Below are 27,916 nucleotides of genomic sequence, written 5' to 3'. Positions count from 1 at the left end.
CGGAGCATCTCTGCGTGTTCCGGGGGTGGGAGGGCACTCACCCTCTCCGTCGCTCCTCTTTGCGCGGCGGGACACCGGGGCTCAGTGTCACACGGGTGGCTGTGCAGGGTGTGCGCACACGGCCGCCTGCGTGGAGTGTTCGCCCGTCCCACAGGGGTTGCGGGGCAGGCGGTGATGCAGCGTCTGCTGGGGGAACTGCAGCGCGGTCCGTACCTTCAGCTGGGTGCCTCGGGTCCTGTTCAGCCACGGCTTGCGCTCTGACTACTGCGTACGTCGCTGGGAGGGGGAGGCTCAGACCAACGTTTTTTTCTCTTGGAGGGCTCGTCCGTTTTTCCCCGAAATTTCGCCCAGTGGGTGGGGGCCCAAGTCGTACAGCTTGGGCAGCTGTTGTGCACGGGGTGTCAAAAGTGGGGGCTCAAGTCACTTTTGGGGCCCGTGGGTCTGGTGCTCACACGGAGGTGTTCCTCATCTGTGCGCCTCCTGGTGGCCAACCCTACTGTGATTTTTAAACTGAACAAACTAGAAATCTGAACCTCGACAATGGTAGGTAAGGGGGGCACAAAGCACGAATACCTCACTTTCACTTTAAGGTATTATTACAGTTCATGGCATTAACAAATTGAAATGATACATAATATGGCATCCATGCCATGCATTATTATGTGGGTACACTATTGCTTACCATCTGAGTGTTGCAACCTGCCAATGACTGCAGGTCATAATGAATGGTTCGTCCATTCTGGTCTATCAGCTGGAACTGCTCGGTAAGAGGCTTTGCCTCGGACAGCTGCAACACTGTGTTCTGCAAAACAGATACATTAGTTACTTACTCCATTTACAAAGGACTCACTTTTTAAACGATGTATTGTCAGACAATTTTCAGTCCTGGCCACAATTAATCTCGATTGAAACATCTCATCTGCTGCAACTAGTGCAGGCACCACCACCACAACACAAAGCAATTCTAAGAATTATTGTGTTGTTTTGCTCATTCAATTCTTTCTCCTGAACTACTGTAGTTTTCACAAATACTGTAAACTTTTTGATTTTAACGTGTAGTCCGATTCCATGCATATTTCAGACTTTGTACAAATTGTTTACAGCTCTACACATAAATTAGGGTACACTTCACTCAGATTCTTTTGCAAACACATTTAAAGCAAAGTAATAAAACATTGAATCTACTTATGACCGATCATGCCACTTTATTATTCGTTTTTAGGGGTAGATCTCAACCAACCCTGTGCAGGCAAATTTCCCAAACATTCACATCACAAAAACCCAGTGAAATTAAATAGGACAATCTTCTTCGGATCATGTTGTCTGTTGTAAGGAAGGCATGTTTATCGGAAGCATGACAGACACAAGGAGTATAATCCAAGGGTGTTTATTTAACAGTATATGGGTGAGAAAAACACCTAATCTAAACCTAAATCTAAGATGGGAGCAAGCTACCACAATCTAAGTAAAGAAAACGCTGTCCAAGTGGTGTCATGTCAAAACAAAATGGCATATATTAATAAACCTATTGCCAAATCCTTACTCTATATAACTAAAGGGTGCAGGACAATGATATGTATAACAAAAGAGGGTAATGCAAACTGAAATGTCCAAAAGGGTTTCGGTAGTACAGGACTGCTGAACTAATACTCTCCCTTCCCCATGTTGCATCACGGGACAAGGCGGAACAGTGGCACTACTGTCATCACCCCTTGAGTCTATAGGCATCAGGAAGCCATTTCTTCCAACAAAAAAAAAGGATCCCTCGAATCAATATCTCTTACATGGCAACACAAGACTTTTCCAAAACTCTCACTATGCGGGATTCCCCTCTTCTGCAGCTTTCTCGTGGTACCCTTTCGTTGGGTTCACCTTCGTCTTTACACCACTGTTCAATCACTTTATCAAAATGCGGGATTCACTTTCCCTTGCTTTCACTTGGCATCCCTCCATCGGGTTCACTGTAGCCTTCAAATCATGGTTCAGTTAACTTTACCAGTTCTATAAGCTTACAGCATTCAGGAACTCTTAACATCTTTTTAAACAATTTTTAAATTCACTTTCATCAGTTCACTCAGCTCCCCCCCCCACCTCCTCTGGGCTCAGACCTTCCTCTGTAGGCAGTTCTGGCTTCCCTCGATCGGGCGCGAGCCTTCAAACAGCCAGCATCACACTTGTTCATTTGCAATCTTTCACTTTTATGTTCTTGCCAGTTCGATACAGAGACTTCCAACAGGCGATCGCGTCTCGCTGGGCGACTGTTAAATGGTAGCTAGTGTGTTTACTTTTCACAATCAAGCTTCTCTTTCTTACGGCTGGCATCCTACATGCAACCTACAATATGTATACAGGTCAAAGGTTTATACTGGCATCCTCTCCTGAGGCCTTCTGGTAACTGCAGTTCCTTTCACTTTTTGTCAAAGACTTTGACTGTACGAGGAGGCTTGTACCCTTGACTTTCTCCTGATGTGATCACTTTGAATATTTGCCTCCTTTGTAAGTTATTTTCTTTCGCAGCTTCTCTCACACGCACAATCTCAGCATTCTTCCTTCTTGCTACAATGTGCTCTCACTCACGTTTCTCAACAACCTAACAAGCACTTCAAATGATAACGTCCTTTTCATTTATTAACACAAGCCGGTTTCCCTCTTCACTCACAGGCAGCGGCTGATAGTTTAACAACTCCTTCAGCGGCTGATAGTTTAACAACTCCTTCGTGTCTGTTGAGGCTTTTGGCCCAGCAAGGCTAGCCTCCTTTCAAGTCCTCACGCCGCACATGGAGGAGGTACCGCCGTGACCTTCTGCAGTGGCAGTGTGTTGCCCCTTTGGGATTCTGCAGTGACTTTCACCTTGCAGCTGGTAGGACCACAGCTTTTTTAATTCGCCTCCTTATTCCGTGTTCTCTGCTTCAATAGTCGCATCGCCTTACCGGGATTTCCAGCCCTTCCGTTCTGCTGGACTTGCTCGCTTCGGTTGCCCTTCTCTCCTTGCTCTCTGGGTGCTCTCATGCTCCGCCTTTTATCCCAGTGGTGAAAGGTAACAGGAATTAGGTGCGAGTTATTAAGGTTAAGTGCCTGACCCTGATATTGGGGTATCGGGTATTAATATCCCGAACAAAAATATCGCCGTAAATATGGCCATTTGGTTCGGCATAGGTGATATTTTTATTGGGGATATTATGTGGGCGCGGGGGTTGCGGGGATGTCCCCTGCACATTAAAAAATGATGCGGGGGTCCCCCCCCGCAGGTTCCATTGTGGATTTTGCCGCAAAAATATGGCAATATTTTTGTATCGCAATATTTTTGCTGCAGAATTATCACATGGAACCAATATTGGGACATGTCGAACGGACTGGTTGTGTGCGAGTCTATCTTTCCCTGAAGCGCTTTGTCCGTGCAGCAGAGTGTGTGTAGGAAAAGGGGGGTGGGTGTGAGATAACGTTCCTAGATAGTACATGGAATGAGTGGGTTTTACAGGGAAATGGGAACCGGGATACCGCGTCTCTCCTCCGGGTGCCCCACTCCCACTCCCCGGGAACCCCTCATCCAGGTGATCCTCCAGCACTGGTCCACCCCCAGGAACTGGATCCAAAGGCGATGGGTGTGTCCTGGCCACCTGGATGACAGTGCCCCGGCGACTGAGCAGTGAGACACCCTTTGGTTTCCCAAATATCCTTCCTCTATGGGAGGTAGACATGCCTGGTTTCTTCCAGGGTCCTACTTCCGTTGAACTCTGGGGGGGAACGAAGGGTAGATATGTCTACGGGATCTCACATGACATTTTTATTTTTATACCCTATATATAAATAGGTGTGAAGGATTGGGTCTGGATATTTCTGAGTTGACCTTTGATGGAGTATAGGGTCATAAGAATCGGTTTGTCCAGTCCCAGACCCTCTGCCAATTTTTTGGAGGTAGGAAATCTCTAGGGGAATTGGGCATCTCTTTCGGAAGGGTGAAGAAAGTGGGGAAATCTCTACCCAATATAACTTCTTCAGGAAGTCCCTGGATAACCGCCGAGTGGATTATTCTATATTCCCCTCGAACACTACCGTGCACTGGTATTTTGGGATAACACATCCACCCTGAAGTACAACCCTACAACACGAAAGGTACGTGAAATACGAATGTTGGAGGGAGGCAGAGAGAAAAGACCGAGTGGGGAAGAAGGAAGGGGCTCAGAGCTAGATGAGACATGGTACAGAGGAACCCGATGGAGCCAGGGGGGCCCAATAAGCAAAGGAAAGAACAGATATGAGGGGCTCGCAGAGGCTCCTGACATCTGTACCAAGAGTTGAAAAAAAAACAAATAGAAAAGTGGGTCACCAATACCCCAGAGGGATAAGAGAAAGTACAAGGGGGACGGAAGAAGAAAGGACTTCCCTAAACCCCCACGAGAGTCACATGGGTCAGATAAGAAAGAAAACACGAGACAAGGAAAAGGGTGGTGGGGACCTCAGAAACCCGACCATTATAAACCTCAAGAAAAATCACAGGGGCCCTGAGAAGTAAAAGAACCAGATGGAAATAGGCGTGACCCCTATCCCAGAGAGATCACACTGGAGACATTGGTACTGAAGAACCCAACAGAACCACCAGGGCCCATAAGCAAAGTTGAGAGTAGACAAAAGAAGAACCCGGAGGCACCCAACTCTGGTATTTAGAAAGATGCTGAGAAGGATCAGGGGAAATATCCCTCCAACTAAAGAAATGTGGAACGTTTGTTTTTGCAGGAACTTCACGCTTTTATTGTTGAACTTAGGACACTTGAGTAACTTTGACAGACTGACAAGAACTGTTGAATAAGGAGAACTGTTAATTACAGATACAGAGTGAATTCAGATCCAGATCCAGGAAGAATGCCTGGAATGCCAGAGAGAGATTGTGGTTAACACCAAGTGAAGGACACTCATTTTCTTTTACCTTTTTTCTAAGTGATAGAGCCCGTTTAGTGAATAGGTGTGGACCAAGGACTATTTTTCTTTTGTCTACTGACAAGCACTGTAGTTTAGTTTTGATAAGAACTTAAATACAGTAACTTGTAAACCAGGTCCTCTGGCAAGAATCCTTCTGGCTTGCCACAAGATATTTACACCTCAATGTGTAGTTAGTTTCTAGATGATATGCATGATTCTCAATGTACAAAGTAAGGTGTTGTGGTAGCCAGGAAATCACATAGAACTAGACAGTGATGGAAAAACAATCTACCAACAAATAAAAATGATTTTCAGTTCAATCTACATCATGAAGCAATGTCTATGGAAAAACTGGTGAAGAGAGGGTTGCTGGAATGCCCCTTGTGACCCATTTACGCATGACAGCCCAAACACTGAGGAGCGAGAGATGCGAGTCACTGTTTGGCCAGCCCCCATGAGGGCCAATAAATTCTACATACGTGAGAAGATGTTCTCTTAGACAACCATTCAAACCCTATCCAGCTGACGTTTTCGCGGATACAGGTGCCTCAACACTGGACCAGGTTGACCAACGATAGATATGTAGCTGTGCTGACGTCATTAGAGACACCATGACATAGTAACTTTAGCCACAAAGCAAACTCGGATCCCTGCACGAAGTTACAAAGACACACACGAAGAACACGCATACACAGTTCTATAGATAGAGGACATATAAATGCACATACTGTTAAAAGTCTTATATTTCTTTCATTAGCCAAATGCAGAAATGCAGAAACGCAAGAGTCACACAAAACAAGCTTGCAGCCTCTTATTGCAACTAACCATGTGGAACTTCAGGGACATATAAGGAACCTAGAAGAACAGAATACTACTAACCTCAAGAGAAAGCAATACAATAACACATATATAGACAGAGAAACCATAGAACAAATGTAGTGAAAATGCACAAAGCCACAGACCTCAGAACAAGTAACAAAGACATGCAGACTCTGCAGCACAACGCAAAGGGCCAGTGCTCGCAGCCAAGGACAAAAGCGGGTAGAACATTCCTGGCTCTAGTGGCAAGGGGCGACCTACAGAATAGCAGAATAAATCCTCACTAATTGCAGCCCAAAAAGCTCAGTTTTGCAGGCTTCACCCACGTGATGCGGCCAAGCCGAACAATAGTCATTTACCCGCGGTGGGAAGAGGATTAGTTCCCAGCAAAGAAGACAAGAACTGATACATGTGTTGTCTAACAACGTTGCAACCTGCAGGCACTTTCCCAGGCTAGGTGGATATGCCAATGGCAACAATGGGAATACACAGTCATTCTCAGCACCTTGAGAAGGTACACTAAGCGGGGAGAACAGAGCAGTATCCCAGGCCTGAGGAGACCCGCTCCAGCCAATCAGGGAGCACACATCCTAGGGTGGAGGGTAATGGGCAAGGGCCAATGGTAGTCCTGCGACCCTGCAACAATGTAATAGATAGTTTTTGGGGACGTTTTAGGACCACCTGACAAGCAAGGACCAGTTAGCTAACATCTATAGTTGTCTTCTATAGGCACTACCACCCCAGCCATCCAATAGTATGGTCTCATAGGTTTTGGGGTGAATGGTTCTAGGTTGTGACAACCTTTGCCAACAAAAGCTCCTGAGATGGGCTCTGGAGCTGTGATTGCTGGAAATTCATTTTCTTGTATGATCCCTGTCTTGTATGGAAAATAAAGGACAGTTTTAACTTGCCCTTGGCTGAGTCCTCTGTCATTGCCAGGGGAGGGTTGGTTGGGCCCGAGCACTCAGCTGAACGGAGACTGTGTAGCACAAACCTCGGTCCTCTGGCATACCTAGTTTACAAATGGGCAGCAGAGGATGGATCACTACGCCCGTTCAGCAAAGAGCCGCCTCTTCCGTCGCAACACCTGGAGGGCTGTGAGGTGACCTACGGAGCGCAAGTCACACGGAGGTGCACCCCGTGCAGAGGCCGTCAGGATACCTCCATGGAGATTATCCTGCCCATGGTCCACGAGGAGCCCAGCAGGCCAGAAGGGCGGTGTTCAGTTTTGGGGAGAGCCGGTGGCCAAACGACATCAGTGGATCACAGAGTGGAAGTATTGACTCCGCTACACAGCAATTGAGGGGGGTGGTAAAAAGATGTTGGGTGTGGGGGGTGATGAGTATTGTTGAAGTATTGTTGAGTGTAAGGATAATTGAGATAGGAGCGGAGATGGATATTGTTTGTTACTGGTTGTGGAACATTCGATCTTGAGGTAAAACGTTCAGGTCGGTTAGCCTAGAGTACTGACTGAAGGGTATGGATGACAGAAAGTTATGTAAATAGTGGATTTCCTGTGAATTGGGCATTTTAGCTTGGGTCATGGATGACGGTATCCCCATGTATAGGGCTTAGCAACTAAGGCGAGCTTGAACCGCAGAAATTCTTCTGGTTAATTCTCCCAGAGGCATTTTATCTACAAGGTGACGCTGTGGGTACAGATTAAACACATAAAATATTGGTATCCCCTGTTAGGAGGCAGGACGACAGTCGTGGGTATATATTGTTTTGTATTTGTTAAAATAGAGGTATAACTGGGAAATGGAATTGTGAGCACTGTCAGTGATTTCTTTCCTTCACTTTTGCATTTTAGAGGTGACGTCAACATAGAGGTTTATGTGTAGGACGTGAAAAGCACGAGGAGGTGCGACAGAGTTTTGGTGTTTTGAGGTGGTGAGTGGAAGGCGCATGCGCGAGAATATTGGGTGGGATCAAGGAGACAGAAGGTTGTAAGGAGAAGGAGCGCAAAAAGCACTCCCAAGGTATTCATTGAGACCCGGAGAGGCTCACCAAAATACGAATAGCACTGTGAGCTGAAAATTTGAATAAAGTATATCTATAAAGTGACTGTGGAAGTGTCGAAAACTCCGACTTGAGTTAAAGTGGGGGAAACACCCCTCCAGCACATGTGCCGATCACTTCAACAATTTAAAGGACAACATTTGTAAATCCACCACAGAATGGACACAGAGCACAGAAGGTAAATTCCCTAAGCCATGACCAATGGGCAGAAGCTTCTCCAAATATGTGTAGCAACCATTACACACACACACACACATTCAAGAGGTTTATAAGGGGGAAAAAAAATTGAGCAGCCGTATGGCAATATTCGAGCTCTGGAAAATGTTCCAGGATAACAGAAGGAATGTGGCACGGCATCAATGGATGCTGAGCCAACAGTAGACCCCAGCGAAAAGCCTTCAGCCCCCACTTCTCCTCCTCCTCCTGAACATGGGAACAAAGGGGCAGCAGCAGGGGTACAGGGAGTATACCCGATACAGGAATTGAGAGCATCGGTGGGGTACACAAACCCAATATTCACACCTCCACCATACAGGAAGGAGGAGGGGCAGAAAGGGGTCAGACAAGCAGGAGGAGGAATAACAGATGCCGAAAGTGGAAAAGAGGGACACAGTGAGACCCAGATAAGGGTAAAGGACAGCGACCCAGGAGCAAAGGGAAGAAGAGAGGGGCTGGAGAATATAGTATCGAATGAGTGGATGGGAGGACAAATATTACTGAAACTAGACGGGAAGACAGCTGGATTAACAGGAGGGGCAAAGGAAGGAAGCAACAAGGTGTAAGGAGAATAGTGAAGCACGAGAATGGGCAGAGATAATGGAAGAAGTGGAGAGGCAAGAAAAACAGGAAAGGGATGAACGCAAGAGAGCGAAGAGAAAAGAAAAAGGCAGAAGAATTAGAGAGAGAGCAGCGAGAGATCAGGAGAAAGAGAGAAAGAGAGGAGATAGCGAAGAAAAGGGAAGACCAACAAAGGGAAAGGAAAGTACAGATAAAAAGGGAGAAGAGAAAGTTAAAAATAGAGCGGCTCATATGAGAGCGACAGCGCAAGGAGGAGCGCGCAGTGAGAGAAGTAAGGATCAAGTTTGGTTTAGCACGTTTTGAGGATAACATGGAGAGGAAAGAGCAAGTAGGTAGAGAACGGAACGAGAGGTGTGACAGGGCAGCCACGCTGCCAAGCAAAAGCAATACCAGGTCCTCGGTGAGGGGGGAATGTGGGCTCATGCCCGACACAGAGGAAGGGCAGCAGGGAGGCACCATGTTGAGAAGGCTAAGCTTCCAAGACGATATTGACAATGACGGCAGAGACCCCGAGTCCAGTGATGCCCAAGGAAGTTTAGGGAAGGGCACGGACCGAGATACGGTAGGGGGATAGGGCAAGGATGGGAGTGGATTGTGGGGTGACAAAGATGAAAGGATACAGCTTTCTAGGTCTATATCGCGGAGCATCGACAGCGCTACCCCATACACACAGAGACTAAGGAACCTTCCAGCATGCAGGAGGAGGGAATTAGCACAGGCATTCACTGCCACCAAAGACACTGGGAGAATGGAGGGGGAGATCGGGCTGACAGTTCCCCTTACTGGAGAAGGCGACCTCAATATATACCATGGCAACAGATCGACAAGGAAAACCTGGTGTAAGCTACCCTCGTTGACCGTGGATGCGGGGAAATTCATATACACAATGGAAAGGATAACAGTAGGTCAGACATTAGCGGTGGGGGACATGAAGGGTTTATTAGCAACGATCCTGAGAGGCTGCCGATGACATATGGCAACGGGCCGGATACCCAAGAGTAACCATCCAGAACATGGCGCATGATGGATCGCCGTTTAAAAACTGCCGAGCGGCTATATGGCAAGCTCTATGGGTGCAGTACCCAGGCACATCAGACATTAGCATGATCATGGCATGTAAAATGAGAGAAGATGAATATCCCCTACAATATATTCAGGCTGTTCAAGAGTTATGAAGACTTGAAACGTGAGAACTTTGGGACAAAACAGTGGCATTATTTTATCATATACTATGTCAGTGGTTACCAGAGCAGGTGCAAAAGCAACTAAAGAAGTTGGTGGGGATGGAGGCAAAACCTTGGTCAGAAATTCAACGTACAATAGTACATTACTGCAGGTTAATACAAGAAAGCGTGAGGAAAAAGCGCAAGGAGAGTAAGCAGGAGGAGGCGAAGTTAGTGCAGAAGAAACTGTCTAAATACGCCATGGAAGGGGCAGTGTTCACAAGCAATGAAGGACAGAGCGCACCACAGACACAGTACACACCGCCGCCCGCGGGAGGAGGGTTCATGCGGTATGGGGATGTGCAGCATTGGTTCCGAGGGGGGGCACCTAGGGGACACGGGTATGAGCACCAAATCCAACAAAGCCAACAGGGGTTTTTGGGAGGGTATCGCAGATATGGGCCACCAGTACAGCAAGGCCCTGAAGGGTTTGCTGGGGAGTATCAGAGGCAAATGAGAGAACCACCCCAGTGTTGGGTGTGCAGACAGGTAGGACACATCTCTAGAGTGTGCAGGAGCAGAGGGGTGCTGTAGCAGAATGGGGAAATGCAATATCAGCCAACATATGAAGGGGAACAGACTGAGTATTATGCCCAGGACCAGATGCGACGACAAGGACAGACACCAGACGCATACTCGCAGACACACCAATCCATGACACAGACACCACAAATGCAGGCACCAGCGCAACAGAATTCGCAGACACCTCAGATACCACAGGCACAAAATAACACAAACACCATACACAGCACCACAAAACTAAAGGACATTAGCATGCACAGACTCCATGGGAATGACTCCAATTCGGAAACTAGGGGGGGGGGGGGACCGTGGTGGGGGGAAACCCATTTGCAGGGGACGGAATGTCATTATACCCTCAATAGGACAGACCAGATGTGTTCCACCCTACCGATTACACCCAACCCGGTGGAGGAACCACGCATAGGGGTGACGATAGGTGACAAGACTTTCTCTTTTATTGTAGACACAGTGGCAACTAGATCCTGCATCCGGGAGGGGAGGCATAGAATGTCATGCAACGCCATGAATGCTCAGGGATTTTCTAGATGGAAGTGGTTCCTTTTACAGGCGATCTTACACTTTCTATAAGGAAGCATGACCTAGCTCTACCCTTACTGTATTCCTGACAGACACCTGTGAACATAATGGGATGAGACATTATGAGGAAACTTAACATGACCATCTCATTCATTAACAAAGGGATAGTGTGTTCCACACCTGGGATCCACCTTTTAAATTTGAGGGAAATTATTCTAGCTTATTGTGGGCGCATGGTACAGAGGGGGGTGCTAGCAGATGAAGAGCTATTTTGATACAGGGCTGAAGTAATAATAGCATGGCTCCCAGGAATTCAGGGAAAAATGTGGCGCCTTCCGAATTAATACATGTTTAGACCAGAACTACCACTTGAAAAGAAGGAAGGGATGACGATACCGCTAGAATTAGAGTTGGTAATAGTGGGAGACGACAGAATAGCAGTACATGGGAGAGAGGACACTAGACGGGCATGAAGGCCAGTGATCGCAGTGGCAGAAGGGTATAGGCCAACTACTGTGACAGACGAAGAACTGTTCAAAGACAACCGATCAGATCACGAGGTAGTGTTTGACAATCGATTGCATACTGGGTGAAGATACACTACAGGGAGGTACCACAGGGGATGGCGATGATGCTACAAGCACCGCTGACATTTCTCGAGGAAGACTTGGCAAAAGTCCACAGCGTCTTATGGACCACAAGTCTCTATGACGTGGGGCTTCTGAAAGGAATAGGAGCAGTAAAAATAAAACTGAAGCCAGGACCCATTTTACCACGAGCCAGGCAATATACCCTGTCGAGGGAGGCAGCAAAGGTATTTATGAGACAATTGCAGCACTAGTGAAGTAAGGCATCTTAATACCATAAGAATCACTGTGCAGCACAGTGGTGTACCCTGTGACAACGGCAATAGGGAGTCATGGCGTTTTATACAGGACTTGTGCCCTCTGAAGCAAATTGTCGAAGCAGAATTTGCTTTAGTTCCGAATCCAGTGACAATTCTATGTATTATTCCTAAGGAAGCTACCCACTTCACATTTTTTTTAAACAGGTTTTATTATGGTTTTTTTTTCACATGTATGATAACAGTATAATGCACAATCATATGCTTATCAATGTACAGTTACATTTTGACATTTATGAAATTGCACTCTACCTATACTTATTCCCCAACATGCAATCCTTCCCCCCCAACTTGTTGCCTATGGAATCAGTGTCTAGTCTATGCCCTCGTTAGTTTACGAGGATTTAACTATTAGTAGTATCTATGGGGGTTTGTACACTATCTCCGTCACTGATATGGGTGGTGCAAACAGAGCCTGTGTCAGTGTATTCCATGACGTTATTTCTACGCACATGTCAGAGAGGCTTAAGTGTGCTGCGCGCCACCAGACAGCTGTTTCAGCGAGTGCCAATTTTTTGAGATCCCGCTACCATTCTTCTATATTAGGTCCTTTCGGGGACTTCCATGTCATCGCTATCCTGGATTTAACTAGTATAAACGCTAAGTCTTTCATCTTGGACATGTATTGTGTATGTTTAGGGCGCATGAAACGGCCTAGCATGCAGACTGCGGGCAACAGTGGGTTCATGTTAAGGCCTTCTTTACTCATTGTATCTGCCACTCCTTCCCAGTATTTCTATACGGTAGGGCATGACCAAAACATATGTAGCATGCCTGCCTCCATGGTTACACATCTAGGGCAGCATTGTTGGATTGCTCCTGGAAATCTAGATATTCTAAGAGGAGTCAAGTATGCTCTATGCATCACAAACAATTGGATCAATTGCAGTCTCGCGTTAAGAGACACTTTTTTGTGGTATCGCAATATCTCTGTCCAGTGCGTGTCTTGAGTGGTTCTCCCAGGTCCACTTCCCATTTGGATCTTACGGTCGCATATGTGGGGGGTTGGCTAGTCAGAAGGAAGCCATATAACCTAGAAATTGTTTGTGCACTTTCGGCAATGTCATATAAGGTGTCGATTATAGAGTGTGTCTCTATTATCTCCATTTTCATTGGGCATCTGCGTACAATCACCTTTTTTATAGTGCAGTACAACAGGTATTGGCCCTGATAAGGCTCGTATTATCCGCTAATGCTTGAAAGGGTATAGAGGTGGTATCTTGGAGCAAGTTACCTATTGTGGCAACGTGTTTAGGCTCCCAATACGTCCAAATTCCCAGTTGTGCTTGGGCTGCTGCTGGGGCCAGTGAAGCCAAGGGGATCTGTATGGATAATGGGTCCTTTAGAAGAACAAGTTACTTACCAACTGGTAACGTTCTTTCGATTGGATGTTCCTCCAATGTATTCCTCATCTTAGATGTATTCCATCCAGCTTTGCTGCTCTTCGGAAATTTTTTCGGCAGAAGGCGCCGTGCGTCAATGTCGTCGAATCGATGGTCCCTCGAAGGCCTCCGTCGAGGGTGACTTCATCAGGTGTATAAGTAGCACGCGCGGCGCCCGTTGGCCTCAGTTCTGTTTTTCCCCCCTTTTTTGCCTGTGATCTTGTACTGTGTAGATTGTGCCGGCAGACAGGTATCAGCCTTGCGAGATTTGATATGGCAATAACCCGGAAAAATCTACAGAGGTGTAGGTTGGGAGGGCGATGAGGAATACGTTGAAGGAACATCCAATCGAAAGAACGTTACCAGTTGGTAAGTAACTTGTTCTTCGAGTTGATTGTGTCCACCAACGTATTCCTCATCTTAGATAGACTCCCAAAGCAGTATTTTGCATACTTTCTCTGGAGGAGGGGTCAGATTTTTTCTCCCCAATGCCTTTATATGGCGGAATAAAGCACTGCTTTTCCAAAAGTCAGCTCCCTAGACTGGGAAGCATCCAGGTTCTAGAATTTTGAGAAGGTGTGTAGTGAAGACCAAGTTGCTGCTTCGCAAATGGACCTTATTGGAACACCTCTTTGAAGGGCTGTGGAAGAGGCGATGCCTCTGGTGGAATGAGCCCTTAACCCTTCTGGTGGGTCTTTTTGTGCTAATCTGTAGCATTCTGAAATGCAAAGCACAATCCAGCGCGAAATTGTCTGTTTTGTTATCGATTGACCCAGTTTCCTTCCTGTGTAGCCTATAAACAACTGGTTGTACACTCTAAGTCTGGAAAGTCTAGAGATGTAAAAGCTTAAAGCTCTTTTTGGATCGAGTCTGTGTAATCTTTCCTCCTCCTTAGAAGGATGGGGTGGAGGATAGAATGTGGGTAAAACAATTTTCTGACTAAAATGAAAATCAGATATTACTTTTGGTAAAAATGATGGTTTAACCCTCAATACAACTCTGTCCTTATGGAACACAGTATAGGGTGGCCCAGAAGACAGTGCCTGTAATTCAATTCGCTCACTCTTCTTGCTGATGTTAGAGCAACTAAGAAGGCCGTTTTCCACGTTAGTAATCTTAATGGACATTTGTGCATAGGCTCAAAAGGAGCACACATTAAGAATTTTAGGACTAAATTGAGATCCCAAATCGGTACTTGAAATGGGTGAGGAGGAAACACATTAGTGAGACCTTTTAAGAATTGTGTTATCAGAGGAATTTTGAAGTAGGAGCATTCTTCCGATGAGCGCTTGAAAATGGAAAGAGCCGCAAGGTAACCTTTTATTGTTCCGATATTTAGACCACTATGTGCTAGGGTCAGAAGATAGTACTTCCGGAATAGAACATAGAAAAGGATCGACATTCTTTTCTCTGCACCAGTTGCAAAACTTTTTCCAACGGCAACGGTATAGAGACTTTGTTGCCGAAAGCAACACCTCCATAACATCATCTGGAAGGTTCCAATCCCTGTATCTCAGCCTTTCAGATACCAAGCATGAAGGTTGAGTTTTTTGACCTCTGGATGGAGAACCTGACCTTCCATTTGAGAGAGAAGGTTCTCTCTCTGAGGAAGATGTATTGGAGGACGGAGGGACATATCTAGAAGGTCTGGGTACCATGTTCTCCTGGCCCAATCAGGGGCAATTAGGATCATGCGGTTCCCGAAGCATGTCAGCCTCCTGATGACCTGAGGAATGACGGGAATCGGAGGGAACGCGTACAATAGTGGGAAATTCCACTCCACGATGAACGCGTCCCCCAGGGCTCCTCTCGGGGGAAATTCCCTTGAGCAATACCTTTCGCATTTTCGGTTGGTACTGGTTGCGAACAGGTCTACCTGAGGGGTTCCCCAAGGGGCGAAGATCTCTTGAATGACTTCCTGAGTCAGTTCCCATTCGTGGGACACCGTGCTCTGCCTGCTCAGAGCATCTGCCATCATATTCTCTTCCCCGGCTAGATGAATTGCCGTTAAAGAGATTCCCCCCTGAATCGCCCATTACCAGAGCTGCGTTGCCTCTCTGCAGTGACCCCCACACCCTCTCTTTGGTTTAGGTAATGCATGGCCACTGTGTTGTCCGTCATTATCAGGACATTCTTTCCCCTGACAGATGGCAGGAAGGCCTTCAGCGCTAGTCTGATTGCCCTCAGCTCTAAAAGGTTGATGTGCAGTTTGGACTCCGATAGAGACCAACGACCGTTGATTGTCATGGCATGAGCTCCCCACCCCAGGAGTGAGGCGTCCGTCACTACTGTGATCTCTGGCCATGGTTGCCAAAAAAGTTCTCCTTTTAGGATGTTCTCTGTACAGGTCCACCATAGAAGATCTTGTCTGACCTTGTTCGGAATCTGAAGAAGATGCGTCATTTGACCCGAGAACTGGGACCACTGAGTCTTTAGAGCCCATTGAAGGGATCTCATCCTCAAGCGTGCCTCTGGCACCAGGAAGATGCAGGATGCCATGAGGCCGAGCAACCTTAAAAAGTCGTAAGCCTGGAGATTTTGGGCATTTTGGAATTTGGAAACCATCTGAAGAATGTCTTGAGCCCTCGCCTTGGGAGGCAAGCTTTTTCCCCAAGGATGTGTCTAGTACAGCTCCTATATACTGAAGCTGTTGGGAAGGTGTCATCTGTGACTTCTTGAAATTGAGGGAGAAGCCCAGTTTGTGGAGGAAGTGGCAGGTGACTTTCAGATGATCCAGTGCTTGCTCGGCAGAACGCGCTCTGATCAACCAATCGTCCAGGTAGGGGTAGACACGAATCCCCCCTCTCCTGAGGTGCGCTGCCACCACTAACATTAACTTGGTGAAGACCGGGTGTGGCCATCCGCCATGTGAGAAAGCTGCGCTTCGTCTCAGCTCCGCCGATGCGCCCAACATACTACCATCAATCTGCACCTTAACCTAAGGAAAATATAATAACAACCCACGGTCCGACTCAGAATTGCTTGCTGTCCCTCCAACGGCAGCCTGGGACCTGTGCGTGCCCCCAAAGAGGAGAAACACTGTGGCGAAGGGTGAACACGCGAGTCCGAAAATGGCGGCTGCCTGCTGACTACGAGTGAGCCGAGCGCCGCGGTGCAGCGCGGGCGCAGGGGCCTGCCCCGGCCGCAGCCGATAAGAACAGACGACAGGAGCCGGCCAGCGGACCCCGCCGACTGACGGGCACACTGCGCAGCAACCAGCGACGTGACACCGGCGCCCGCATCCGAGAGCCTTCCTGGCGTGGGACCTACAGCGCCGTCGGAGGCGGAGATACTGAGGAAGCACACGCAGAGAGGCCGGGACCCGGAGATCGGGTGCGCCCGTGAGCGGCACCGCACTAAGAGGTATGGAGGGAAAGGGGGGGCTGGAGAGGACATAGAAAACGCAGCCTGCCCCCTCGCTAAGACCCACACACGAAACCAGCATGGAGCGGCTAAAGATCCCGCAGCATTCCGCTACGCGGACCGAGAAGGCCCAAGGTATAGCCTTCAGAAAGGATCGGTCCCCATTATAGGACAGCTTAATAGCCACAGGGCTGGCCGCAAGCCCTGCGACAGAGATTCAAGCACAGGACAACAGGGGCCCGCCCAGACTGCCAACCCACACTTGGGCCTGACATTCTATGTACGCCGCCTGCTAGCGCCTCATAAAAACCACCGCAATTGGGTTGCCACGCACAACGTGCCACGGAGCACATACACAAACTGAACTGCATGGCCACATGCTCTGGGGCAACGTAAAGAGCCATGACCATCTAAAGCTCATACAGTCCACAACCCCTCACAAAAACCCAACAAGAAAATCGCTATAGCCCATATGTAGATTACCACGATAGTTCAGCCACGCAAGCTGAGCCATGGTACACATTAACCGTACCCAAACTGTAGGATTGCCGGCAACCACTGCAACTGGGACGAGGCGGGCTTGCCAGCACACAGAGGGATGTCCGTAAAAGACAAGCAAAGGCAGACAACAATGGAGACCTTTGCAGCCACGGGCGTCACCAAGCCAGATGCCACGACCACAACCTTGGCTGCGGAGGGGCCCCCCGAACCCGCAAACTCACAACTACTAGAAGCCATCTTGGCGCTACAAAAAACCATGGAGGGCAAAATAGACGCCGTGGCCCTCGATTTAAACCTGCTAAAACAAGACATGCACTCTATCGCAGGCAGAACAGAAGCACTAGAGTCTCAGGTAAAGGAAAACACGGAAGCCAAAACCCACCCCTTGAAAAAGGTAGATGCCCTAGCCCAAAAAGTAAAGAACCTTGAAGACAGGGCAGACGAGGCGGAAGGGCGCGCGCGCCGTAACATCAGAATTATCGGACTACCGGAGGGAACTGAAGGAAACGACCCCACAAACTTTGTGGAGAACCTGCTGCTGCAGGAAGTCGGAGCAGGGAAATTATCTCAGGGGTTCACAATTGAAAGGGCGCATCGATCCCTCACTAAACGCTCACCACCAGGGAATCCACCAAGGCCAATAATTGCCAAAGTCCTCAATTACAAAGATAGAGAGACGATCCTAGCCCACTCACGAACTGGCGGCCGCATAGAAATAGACTCCGGTAAAATTGCAATCTACCCGGACTACACCCTCCTGGTCCAAAGAAGCAGAGCCCAATACGCCCACATAAAGGCCAGACTGAAAGATGCGGGCTTGCGATACATGCTGCTGTACCCGGCCAGACTAAAGGTCATTCGGAACAATAGAACGTACCTCTTCGATACACCTGAAGAAGTAAATGAATGGATGGACAGGGAGCAGATCCCCGACATAGAAGGAAGGCAACGCAAAACACGAGAAAATGGCACCCCTAGGAAAACCAAATGAAAACCGACTTCTGAGACAGCATATGAAGAAACCCAAATTTGCAGATTGTGGCACCATTGAGTGTCTTGGAGCTGGCCGAGCGAGCACTGCCCGGCAACAGACACTACCGCGGAGGGTTGTCCTACACCCCCGAATCTCTTAGGGTAATTCACCCGCCCGTAGGGCACCAAGAGACCGTAGGTCGAATGGAGCGGAAACGGGAAAGTCAGAACGGGGGGAACCCCGCTAGACCAGAACTGTAAACGCCAAGTTTACAGTTCAGAGGGAAGGAAACCCGTTTGTTGAAATCCCGATTCAGTTAGTTAAAGGGGTAATCCAGGACCAACTTGAGCACCACAGACTATTAGATCGATCTAGAGTCAGCAGAGGAACATGTCAGAACAGGCCACAGTGCCGCATGGGGATAGACCAGAGGGCGGTGCCACCATACAGCCAGCCCATATACCCATACACACGCCGCATTCATGAATAACACAGTCAAAGTCATGTCCTGGAATGTCAGGGGCCTGAACAGTTACATTAACCAGCACAGAGTCCACACTTTCCTTAAACGCCACAAGATAGGAATTGCCTTATTACAGGAGACTCATCTGAATGCACAAAAGCTAGCAGCATTGGCTAAAAACTGGAGGGGGACCCTGATAGGCACCACATACTCCAACTACGCACGTGGAGTACTGATATGGATCGCCCCCTCCATCCCCATCAACCTGACACACACAAACATCGATAACGAAGGTAGAATGGCCTTGTTAAGAGGCACCATCGAAGGCAGAGAACTCTGCCTAGTGAACACATATGCCCCCAACCACGACGCAACGGTATTTTTCCGAGCTTTGTACACCCGGCTCAGTACAAGTAGAGATGGCATGCTGATATGGGGAGGGGACCACAACTGCACCCTAGACCCACGCATGGACAGATCCGACAGCAAACAGACTCGCCACTCCCCTCCCGCTAAAATATTGAATGCCCTCTTACAATAATACGCCCTGCGAGACCTCTGGAGGGCCCAGCACCCAGAAGGCAGAGCCTATTACTTTTACTCACCTCCACACGCTGTACACACTAGAATCGACAGCTTACTGGTGAGCGAGGAACACTTAGATACATCCGAGGATACACAATACTTGGCTAGAGTGCTATCGGATCATTCCCCCATAGTTACCTCATGGACAATAACGGCTCCCAGACCCCCTATACCCACTTGGAGACTTAGAAGCGAAGCACTGTTAGACAAGGCATTCCGAGAGCAAATCCAACAATGTACGACAAACTACTGGCAGAGGAACATGGATAGTGTCCAGCACGTCAGCACGGCATGGGAAGCATACAAAGTAGTGATCAGAGGGGAAATGATAGCCACCACAGGGGGAGCCCAAAAATCCATCACGGCAAAGCTAGCGCAAGCACCGAAGAAGAACTGAAGCAATTAGAATCCATAGCCTCCTCAGACCCTGCCCACATACGCAAAATAGTTGAACTAAAGCAGGCCTGCCTACAACACTGGGAGGCCCTCGGAAACCTCAGCTACGCCAAATACACCGAAAGAAGCCACGCCCTCGGTGATAAACCGGGCAAGCTGCTTGCGTGGCTTTACAAACGAGAAGCCCCCAGAACACCCATCTGCCGTATCCGCGATGCCAATGGCACTGACACACACTCACAAGCCGCCATAAACCATGCATTCGCGGAGTATTACCAGGCCCTCTACACGGACACCTCGCCGCCAACAGACACAGAAATAGAGGATGTACTAGACATCATTATATTACCACACCTTGAGGAACACGTAGCAGAGTCCCTGGAAGGGCCGGTAACCCCTGAGGAGGTAGCAGTTTTCATTAGAACACTTCCCTCCGGGAAAGCGCCGGGGCCGGATGGACTACCAGGCGAGTTCTACAAGGCCTATGAGGAAGTACTAGCTCCGTTACTCTCTCAGGTGTTCAACGAGGCATATGATGTAGGCCAACTCCCTGACACCATGAGGGATGCGGTCATTATACCACTCTTAAAACCCGACAAAGATAGCACCGAGTGGGGCTCATATAGACCCTTGTCCTTACTAAATACAGACAGCAAGATACTAACGGCAATATTAGCCACGAGGAATACGTAAAGCCACCCCGATTCTGATCCACCAGGACCAAACTGCATACGTGCCCGGCAGAACCATCACCGAAAATCTACGTAGACTGCACCATGTCATTTACAGCACTGAAGATAGGCAGACGGAATGCGCAGTGGTGTCCCTGGACGCCACCAAAGCGTTCGACTCGGTACGCTGGAAATGGCTTCTGGCTACCATGTCCAAGATGGGCATAGAGCCTAGCTTCACCAGGTGGGTCACACTCATCTACACTAACCCCGAGGCCACCAACAACACCTTCTCAGACAAATGGAGGCTAACCAGAGGAACTAGGCAGGGATGCCCCCTATCACCCATGCTATACATCCTGGCTATAGAACCAGTGGCAGCATACCTTAGACAAGAATACGGAGACGGGGGCATAGTGGTGGATGGGGTGAATCACCTGATATCTATGTACGCTGACGACATGCTCCTCTATCTAACAAATCCTGTGCACATATTGCCTTACATATTAGAAACCCTAGAAAGATTCCACAGATATACAGGGATTCAGATCAATCAGAACAAATCCTGCCTATACCCCCTAGCCGCCTTGAGCAAGAGAGAGGCAGCAGCCCTCCCAATACTAGCCCTACAATGGGAACCCTCCTCCTTTAAGTACCTGGGCATTAGAGTACACAGAGACCCCAAGACAGAGCACGCTCTCAACACAGTCAGGGCAAAAGAAGGGCTGGCCAAATCAATGGAGTTCTGGAGCAAGTTGCCTCTCTCGGTGGCGGGCAGAGTGGGACTACTAAAAATGGTGGCATTGCCCAGACTTCTCTACTTCTTCACCAACGTACCATATAACATACTGCAACTATTCTTCGATGAATTGCACAAGCTGTGCAGGACATTTCTGTGGCAAGATGGACGGCGCAGAGTCGCCCTGGACACAATGCAGCGACCCTATGACAAAGGTGGCCTCAGGGTTCCTAATTTCGAACTGTACTACCTAGCCGGACAATTGAAGCATGTGATACAATGGATGGCCGACGAGCCCTCAACAGACACCCGCCTGCTGCGGCCAGGAGTCAACCAATTGCTACTAAGAGCTGCTATGGACTGCACCAGGAGCTATACACCCACACTCGTACTTGATCCATTTAGGTACCCAGATATGGAAACGAGCCTGCAAGGCCGCAAAACTACCAGATCCCTACTCTCCACAGATCCCAATAGTTGCCATTATGACTAACAGGCCGGGAAGCCACAGGATACTAAGAGGCACATGGGAAACAAGTGGTGTCGCCACCCTAGGCGACCTGGTGGATGACCAGGGAATCATGAATTTCATTGAGCTACATGAAGCCTCGGGGATCCACACAGGTCAATTCCTACTGCACAGCGCGGTGGTGAAAATACTAGCGGCCCGCTGGCCCACGGTGGAGACCTTGGATACCGGACACGAGCGCATTGAGGGCCTGCTGGGGGCGGCGGAGGGAGGCCACGAGACCTCCAGAATATATGAAATATTGCTCGACAGCACCACCCACCAAAACCTTAAGTGTAGGGGAAAGTGGGAACAGGAATTTGGCTCGCAGCTTGAAGACAAGGAGTGGGAGGAAATCATGAAATACCACAAGAAGGTATCTAGAAACGCTAGGTTCCAGCTCATTCAATTCTATATCACGAACAGAGCGTACCTCACACCGGACATCATCTCCAGATTTAGCGGTGCCAAGAATACTGGATGCCCCAAATGCAAAGAACCCCAAGCAGGGATGACACACATGTTTTGGGGATGCCCCACCATCCGGGCGTGTTCAGGTGAGCGTGGGTGCGAGCCCATTCCCTCTTGGGCCTTGTGATCTGGGCCTTGTTTTCTTGCTTGAGCCCCCCGGGCCCTGCCTGCAGCGTTGTCCGCCCCGTGTCCCTGCTTCCCCTCTCCTCCCTCCTCCCGCCCCCAGCCGTCCCCCGTGGTCTGATTGGCTGCTGTAAGGCAGCCGGCGAACCTAGTCGCCGTCCCAGCTCCCGACCGCCTTTCCATCCGGGCGTGTTCAGGTGAGCGTGGGTGCGAGCCCATTCCCTCTTGGGCCTTGTGATCTGGGCCTTGTTTTCTTGCTTGAGCCCCCCGGGCCCTGCCTGCAGCGTTGTCCGCCCCGTGTCCCTGCTTCCCCTCTCCTCCCTCCTCCCGCCCCCAGCCGTCCCCCGTGGTCTGATTGGCTGCTGTAAGGCAGCCGGCGAACCTAGTCGCCGTCCCAGCTCCCGACCGCCTTTCCATCCGGGCGTGTTCAGGTGAGCGTGGGTGCGAGCCCATTCCCTCTTGGGCCTTGTGATCTGGGCCTTGTTTTCTTGCTTGAGCCCCCCGGGCCCTGCCTGCAGCGTTGTCCGCCCCGTGTCCCTGCTTCCCCTCTCCTCCCTCCTCCCGCCCCCAGCCGTCCCCCGTGGTCTGATTGGCTGCTGTAAGGCAGCCGGCGAACCTAGTCGCCGTCCCAGCTCCCGACCGCCTTTCCATCCGGGCGTGTTCAGGTGAGCGTGGGTGCGAGCCCATTCCCTCTTGGGCCTTGTGATCTGGGCCTTGTTTTCTTGCTTGGCCCCCCGGGCCCTGCCTGCAGCGTTGTCCGCCCCGTGTCCCTGCTTCCCCTCTCCTCCCTCCTCCCGCCCCCAGCCGTCCCCCGTGGTCTGATTGGCTTGCTGGCCCCTTTTGACTGACCCTTCCAGGGCAGCCCCCTGCCCGGCAGCCCCCGCGGCTAAGGGCCCGGGGCAAAGGGCGGCTCCTACATTGGCGGCTCCAGGACGTGTCTGCAGGTGTCCGCAGGGGAAGCAAAGGAAGCCAGACACCAACAAAACTGTGAGTATGGCATGGGTGGGGTGTAGAGCAATCACTCTACTCCAGAAAGCCCCTGTCACTCTACCTTACCTTCCATAGCATAGACTGCCATAGACTTAAATCAAGACATACCTAGGAAGACTTGCGACCACTGTAAATGGATTGTAAATACTGCCTTACGATGCACATGAACTTACTTGCCAACTTTAGCTAGTGCCACACGTGCAGGGAACTGAGCTTTAGCTTGCACCGCATCTAGATAAAAATTGGTATTCTTATTCTGAACCCTAGCCTGCGTCGCATCTAGATAGAAATGGGATCGTTAGCATGTTAGAAGTGTCCTCAATAGCCTCTGTGAAAAGTCGATTCTAGAAGTGTGCCCAATAGCCTCTCTGCTAAAGTTGAACCTAGAAGTGTCCTCAATAGCCTCTGTGAAAAGTCGATTCTAGAAGTGTCCTCAATAGCCTCTTTGTTAAAGTTGAATTTAGAAGTGTCCCCAATAGCCTCTTTGTTAAAGTTGAATTTAGAAGTGTCCCCAATAGCCTCTTTGTTAAAGTTGAATTTAGAAGTGTCCCCAATAGCCTCCTTGTTAAAGTTGAATTTAGAAATGTGCCCAATAGCCTTTTGTAAAAACGGAATTTAGAAGTGTCCCCAATAGCCTCTTTGTTAAAGTTGAATTTGGAAGTGTGCCTCATAGCCTCTGCTAAAGTTGAACCTAGAAGTGTCCCCAATAGCCTTCTGTGAAAACTGAATTTAGAAGTGTCCTCAATAGCCTCTTTGTTAAAGTTGAATTTAGAAGTGTCCCCAATAGCCTCTTTGTTAAAGTTGAATTTAGAAGTGTCCCCAATAGCCTCTTTGTTAAAGTTGAATTTAGAAGTGTCCCCAATAGCCTCCTTGTTAAAGTTGAATTTAGAAATGTGCCCAATAGCCTTTTGTAAAAACGGAATTTAGAAGTGTCCCCAATAGCCTCTTTGTTAAAGTTGAATTTGGAAGTGTGCCTAATAGCCTCTGCTAAAGTTGAACCTAGAAGTGTCCCCAATAGCCTTCTGTGAAAACTGAATTTAGAAGTGTCCTCAATAGCCTCTTTGTTAAAGTTGAATTTAGAAGTGTCCCCAATAGCCTCTTTGTTAAAGTTGAATTTAGAAGTGTCCCCAATAGCCTCTTTGTTAAAGTTGAATTTAGAAGTGTCCCCAATAGCCTTTTGTAAAAACTGAATTTAGAAGTGTTCCCAATAGCCTCTTTGTTAAAGTTGAATTTGGAAGTGTGCCTAATAGCCTCTGTGAAAGTTGAATTTAGAAGTGTCCCCAATAGCCTCTGTGAAAGTTGAATTTAGAAGTGTCCTCAATAGCCTCTGTGAAAAGTCGATTCTAGAAGTGTGCCCAATAGCCTCCCTGTTTAAGTTAAATTTAGAAATGTGCCCAATAGCCTCTGTGAAAGTTGAACCTAGAAGTGTCCCCAATAGCCTCTCTGTGAAAACTGACTATAGAAGTATGCCCAATAGCCTCTCTGTGAAAGTTGAATTTAGAAGTGTCCCTAATAGCCTCTTTAGAACATTTTAGAAAACACTTGAACTGACCATATAACCCACCATATGCTTACTCTCTCCTTTACACCACCACTCAACTAGAACACAGAGATACTATGACACCATTCGGTATAACTGTTCTCATACCAACATCCGTCTCATACTCCACATCACTCTATGTAAACACTGCTGGTTACACACCCCCAGCCAGGCGTTCTCCTCAGGCCTAACGCAGCCACATCCGGTCTGGATTAATCCTGCCAGAACGAACACATACTCCTGACCCCTCAACCACCACACCTACCGCTAAGAAGCAGCTATTACACGAATACCGCACAAGCTGCACACATACATGGTGCCCACACGCACCTTTGACTCTCTCTACTCCCTCTACTGATCTGAACTTCGGTTCCCAAGGGCGTTCAACCTACCAGCGCCTTCAGACCATATCAATGGTATATAAGGCGCTATATAAATGCAAAATAACAATAACAATAACAATACAGGCCTTCTGGGCACAAGTCAAAGCCAGGGCGGCTGAGGCGGACGTCACCTTGGAGGTACACACGCCAAAAGCATGCATCCTTGGAAGATACCCCAGAAATAAGAAGAATAGACCATTAAATAGACTAAAAGACCTAATGTATATACTCTCCAAGAGACGTATTGCTATGAACTGGAATCGCCCTCAGGCCCCGTGCTTGTCAACATGGTGGGAAGACCTACGCAAATGGACGAATGCCGAAACGGCCGCCTGGGAGACGGCTCAGATTCAACAAAGACAGGACACCTCGGATGACCTATTTCAATGGGTGGCATTAATAGTTACGTTGTTCAGCCCCAAGGCAGAAGGCTCCTCTGGTGATGACACAAATGACTCAATAATCACAGAGATGGAACCTGTGGTGCAGCACGTTATGGTCCAGACAGTTGGGAAGGGGGAGGGAGGGAGGGCGGGGAGGGTGTAATCGCATTGTGAAGATTGCAAACAATAAAAACAAATTAAAAAAAAAAAAAACTTGGTGAAGACCCTCGGGGCAGAGGTCAACCCAAATGGCAGGACTCGAAACTGATAGTGTGAGTCGCCAACTACGAACCTCAGGTATTTTCTCTGTTTGAGATGAATCGGCACATGAAAATAAGCATCCTGGAGGTCCAATGACACCAACCAGTCCTGAAGTTGAAGGGCCTGAAGGATCTGAGAAAGGGTAACCATCTTGAACTTGTCCTTCCTGAGGAACTTGTTCAAGTTTCTTAAGTCCAAGATGGGTCTCAGTCCTCCGTCCTTTTTGGGGATCAAAAAATACAGGGAGTACCATCCCTTGTTCCTCTCCGCTGCAGGCACTGGTTCTATAGCACCTTTCTCCAGCAGGGTTAAAACTTCCTGCTGTAGGAGCGGGTTTGAAGACGTCAACCGGTGTCTCCCTGGTGGATTGCTTTGAGGTTGCTTTAGAAAGGGAAGGCAGTAGCCTTGGGCTATTATTTCTAGAGCCCAAACATCTGAAGAAATGGCTCACCATTCTTGCAGATGCTGTGACAACCTGCCTCCTACAGGTGTTTTGTGATGCAAGTCCTCAAAGTGGTTTTGTGGTGGATGTTGCAGCCGCTGATGGCAGAGAGGCTGCAGCTGGAGCTTGCTTAGCACGTTTTCCTCATCCACCGCAAGTGGCCTTTTTCTGGCCCCTTTGACTGGCCATTCCTCTCGCTTTTCCATATAAGGTGTAATAACGATAGGATCGTCCCCTCTATGACTGCCCTTTCGCACGAAAAGGCTGAGGTTGCCTAATAGCAGCTCCTAAAGATTTGGCAGCTGCTTTTGAGGTCTGCAACCTCTCAAGGCTCTCGTCAGCCTTGTTGCCAAAAAGGTGAGACCCGTCAAAAGGCATGTTCAGAAGACGGTTCTGTACGTCCGGTGCAAAACCAGACTTCCGTAACCACGCAAATCTGCGCATTACTGTGCTAGTGCCCATGGACCTGCTTACACTATCCGCAGTGTCCAATCCAGATTGAAGGGATTCCTGCATGGCTTCTTTTCCATCTCTAACGATGCCTAGGAAACCTTCCCTTTCTTACCCTTCTGGTATGTGCTCAGCCGCCATTGCAATGCACTCCCACAGAGTGTACGAAAATTTTGCCAAGGCACATGTGGAGTTGGCAGGTTTTAATGCCATGCTGACGGCTGAAAATACCTTCCGTGCCCAACCATCCACACGCTCATCGTCCCTGTCTGGAGGGATAGACGGGTACGCAAGTTTGTTGGAAGCTGTGGCTGCCTGTATGACCAGACTCTCAGAAGTTGGATGTTTTGACAGATAGCCGGGGTCGCTACTGGCTGGGCAGTATTTTGATGCGAGGGACTTATTTACCGGAGGAATAGAATCCGGAGTTTCCCAATTCCTGGCCACCCTGTTTTGCAAGGCTACATGAAAAGGTAGTACTGGGTCTTCAGTGGGACCATGGTCCAATATGTCTGTTAAATCATCTTGGATGAATTGGGCTGGTGGTTTAGCCCATCCCAAGTAATCTACCACCTTGGTCATTAACTGACGGTAAGATGTACTGGCATGCTCTCCTGGATCTGGTCAAACAAAGTCATTCTCAGGAGATGTGTCAATGCCACTTGCATTGTGTAAAGACTCCACCAAATACCTCATTCTGCTTTCCTCTCAGATCAAGCATTCTGGGACATTTGGGGTGCCATATTCCAACCCAAATGGTACATTTTCCTCATCAGATCTCTCCTGTTCCTCAAAAATTGAGGTCAGGGATTTGAAAAACTCCTTCCTAGGGAGAGGCTTGACAACCTTCTCTGGAAGAGGAGGAGGAAGAGGTGTAGTACCAGGCTCTGAGGAAATTACATGTTTTGTAACCTTCTCCTTCTCTTTTTCTGGCTTCCCTGGCTTGGCTGGAGCCTTTGGTGCCGAGGGTTTCGGCGTCGACGTCGATATAGGCGTTGACGACTTAGTGGTCGTTGACAGGGTCTGCTTCGAGGGCGTTGAGGCGGTCTTCGACGATTTTCCCTTCGAGGTGTGATAGGTCTCGGACGGCATCAGTGACCTCGAGCGGTCGACTCGAGCGTTTTTCGCTCAGCGTCCTGGAAGATTCCCTATCCTTCCTTTTTCAATCACCCGGGCTCGAGGGCGTGCGAGTGTCGGAGCGATGACGCTCCGGGCCGGCTTCCGAAGAAGGCGCGGACCGAGGCTTCGCCTTCTCAAACACCTCCATCATTTTGACCCTGAATGCTTCCCACTCTTCGGAAGACGAATGTTTCTTGGGGCATTTCATCCTTTTCGGAGACTCGTCTTACGACGAGGTGGAGGGAGATCTGTGGCGTTGTTTCTTCGATTTTTTTGACGAAGACGAAGAGCGATGAGAATCGCTTAGGGAGCTAGATCGATGCCTTTCGCGTCGAGGAGATTTCTCCTCATGGGGTCTCGACTCGACGCTAGAGGCTTTTTGATCTTTTCGACCTACCTGTAGCTTTCCTCTCCTTTCTCGCAAGGCCTTC

General features: G+C 48.8%; 1 protein-coding gene across 1 annotated transcript in view; it reads right to left on the bottom strand.

Annotated features, from left to right (window-relative positions):
* Positions 1-27,916, bottom strand: part of CARF (calcium responsive transcription factor) — a 1,085,705-nt gene that overhangs the window by 832,728 nt on the left and 225,061 nt on the right. The window contains exon 3 of the mRNA XM_069615518.1: positions 683-802. Coding sequence (XP_069471619.1) covers positions 683-802 — 120 coding nt within the window. The remainder of the gene's footprint in view (positions 1-682; positions 803-27,916) is intronic.

Source organism: Ambystoma mexicanum, chromosome 9, assembly GCF_040938575.1.
Source record: "Ambystoma mexicanum isolate Mex_15411 chromosome 9, UKY_AmexF1_1, whole genome shotgun sequence".
Taxonomy (NCBI): domain Eukaryota; kingdom Metazoa; phylum Chordata; class Amphibia; order Caudata; family Ambystomatidae; genus Ambystoma; species Ambystoma mexicanum.
The sequence above is the reverse complement of the archived record's forward strand: the minus strand, read 5'-3'. Positions and strand labels throughout refer to the sequence as shown.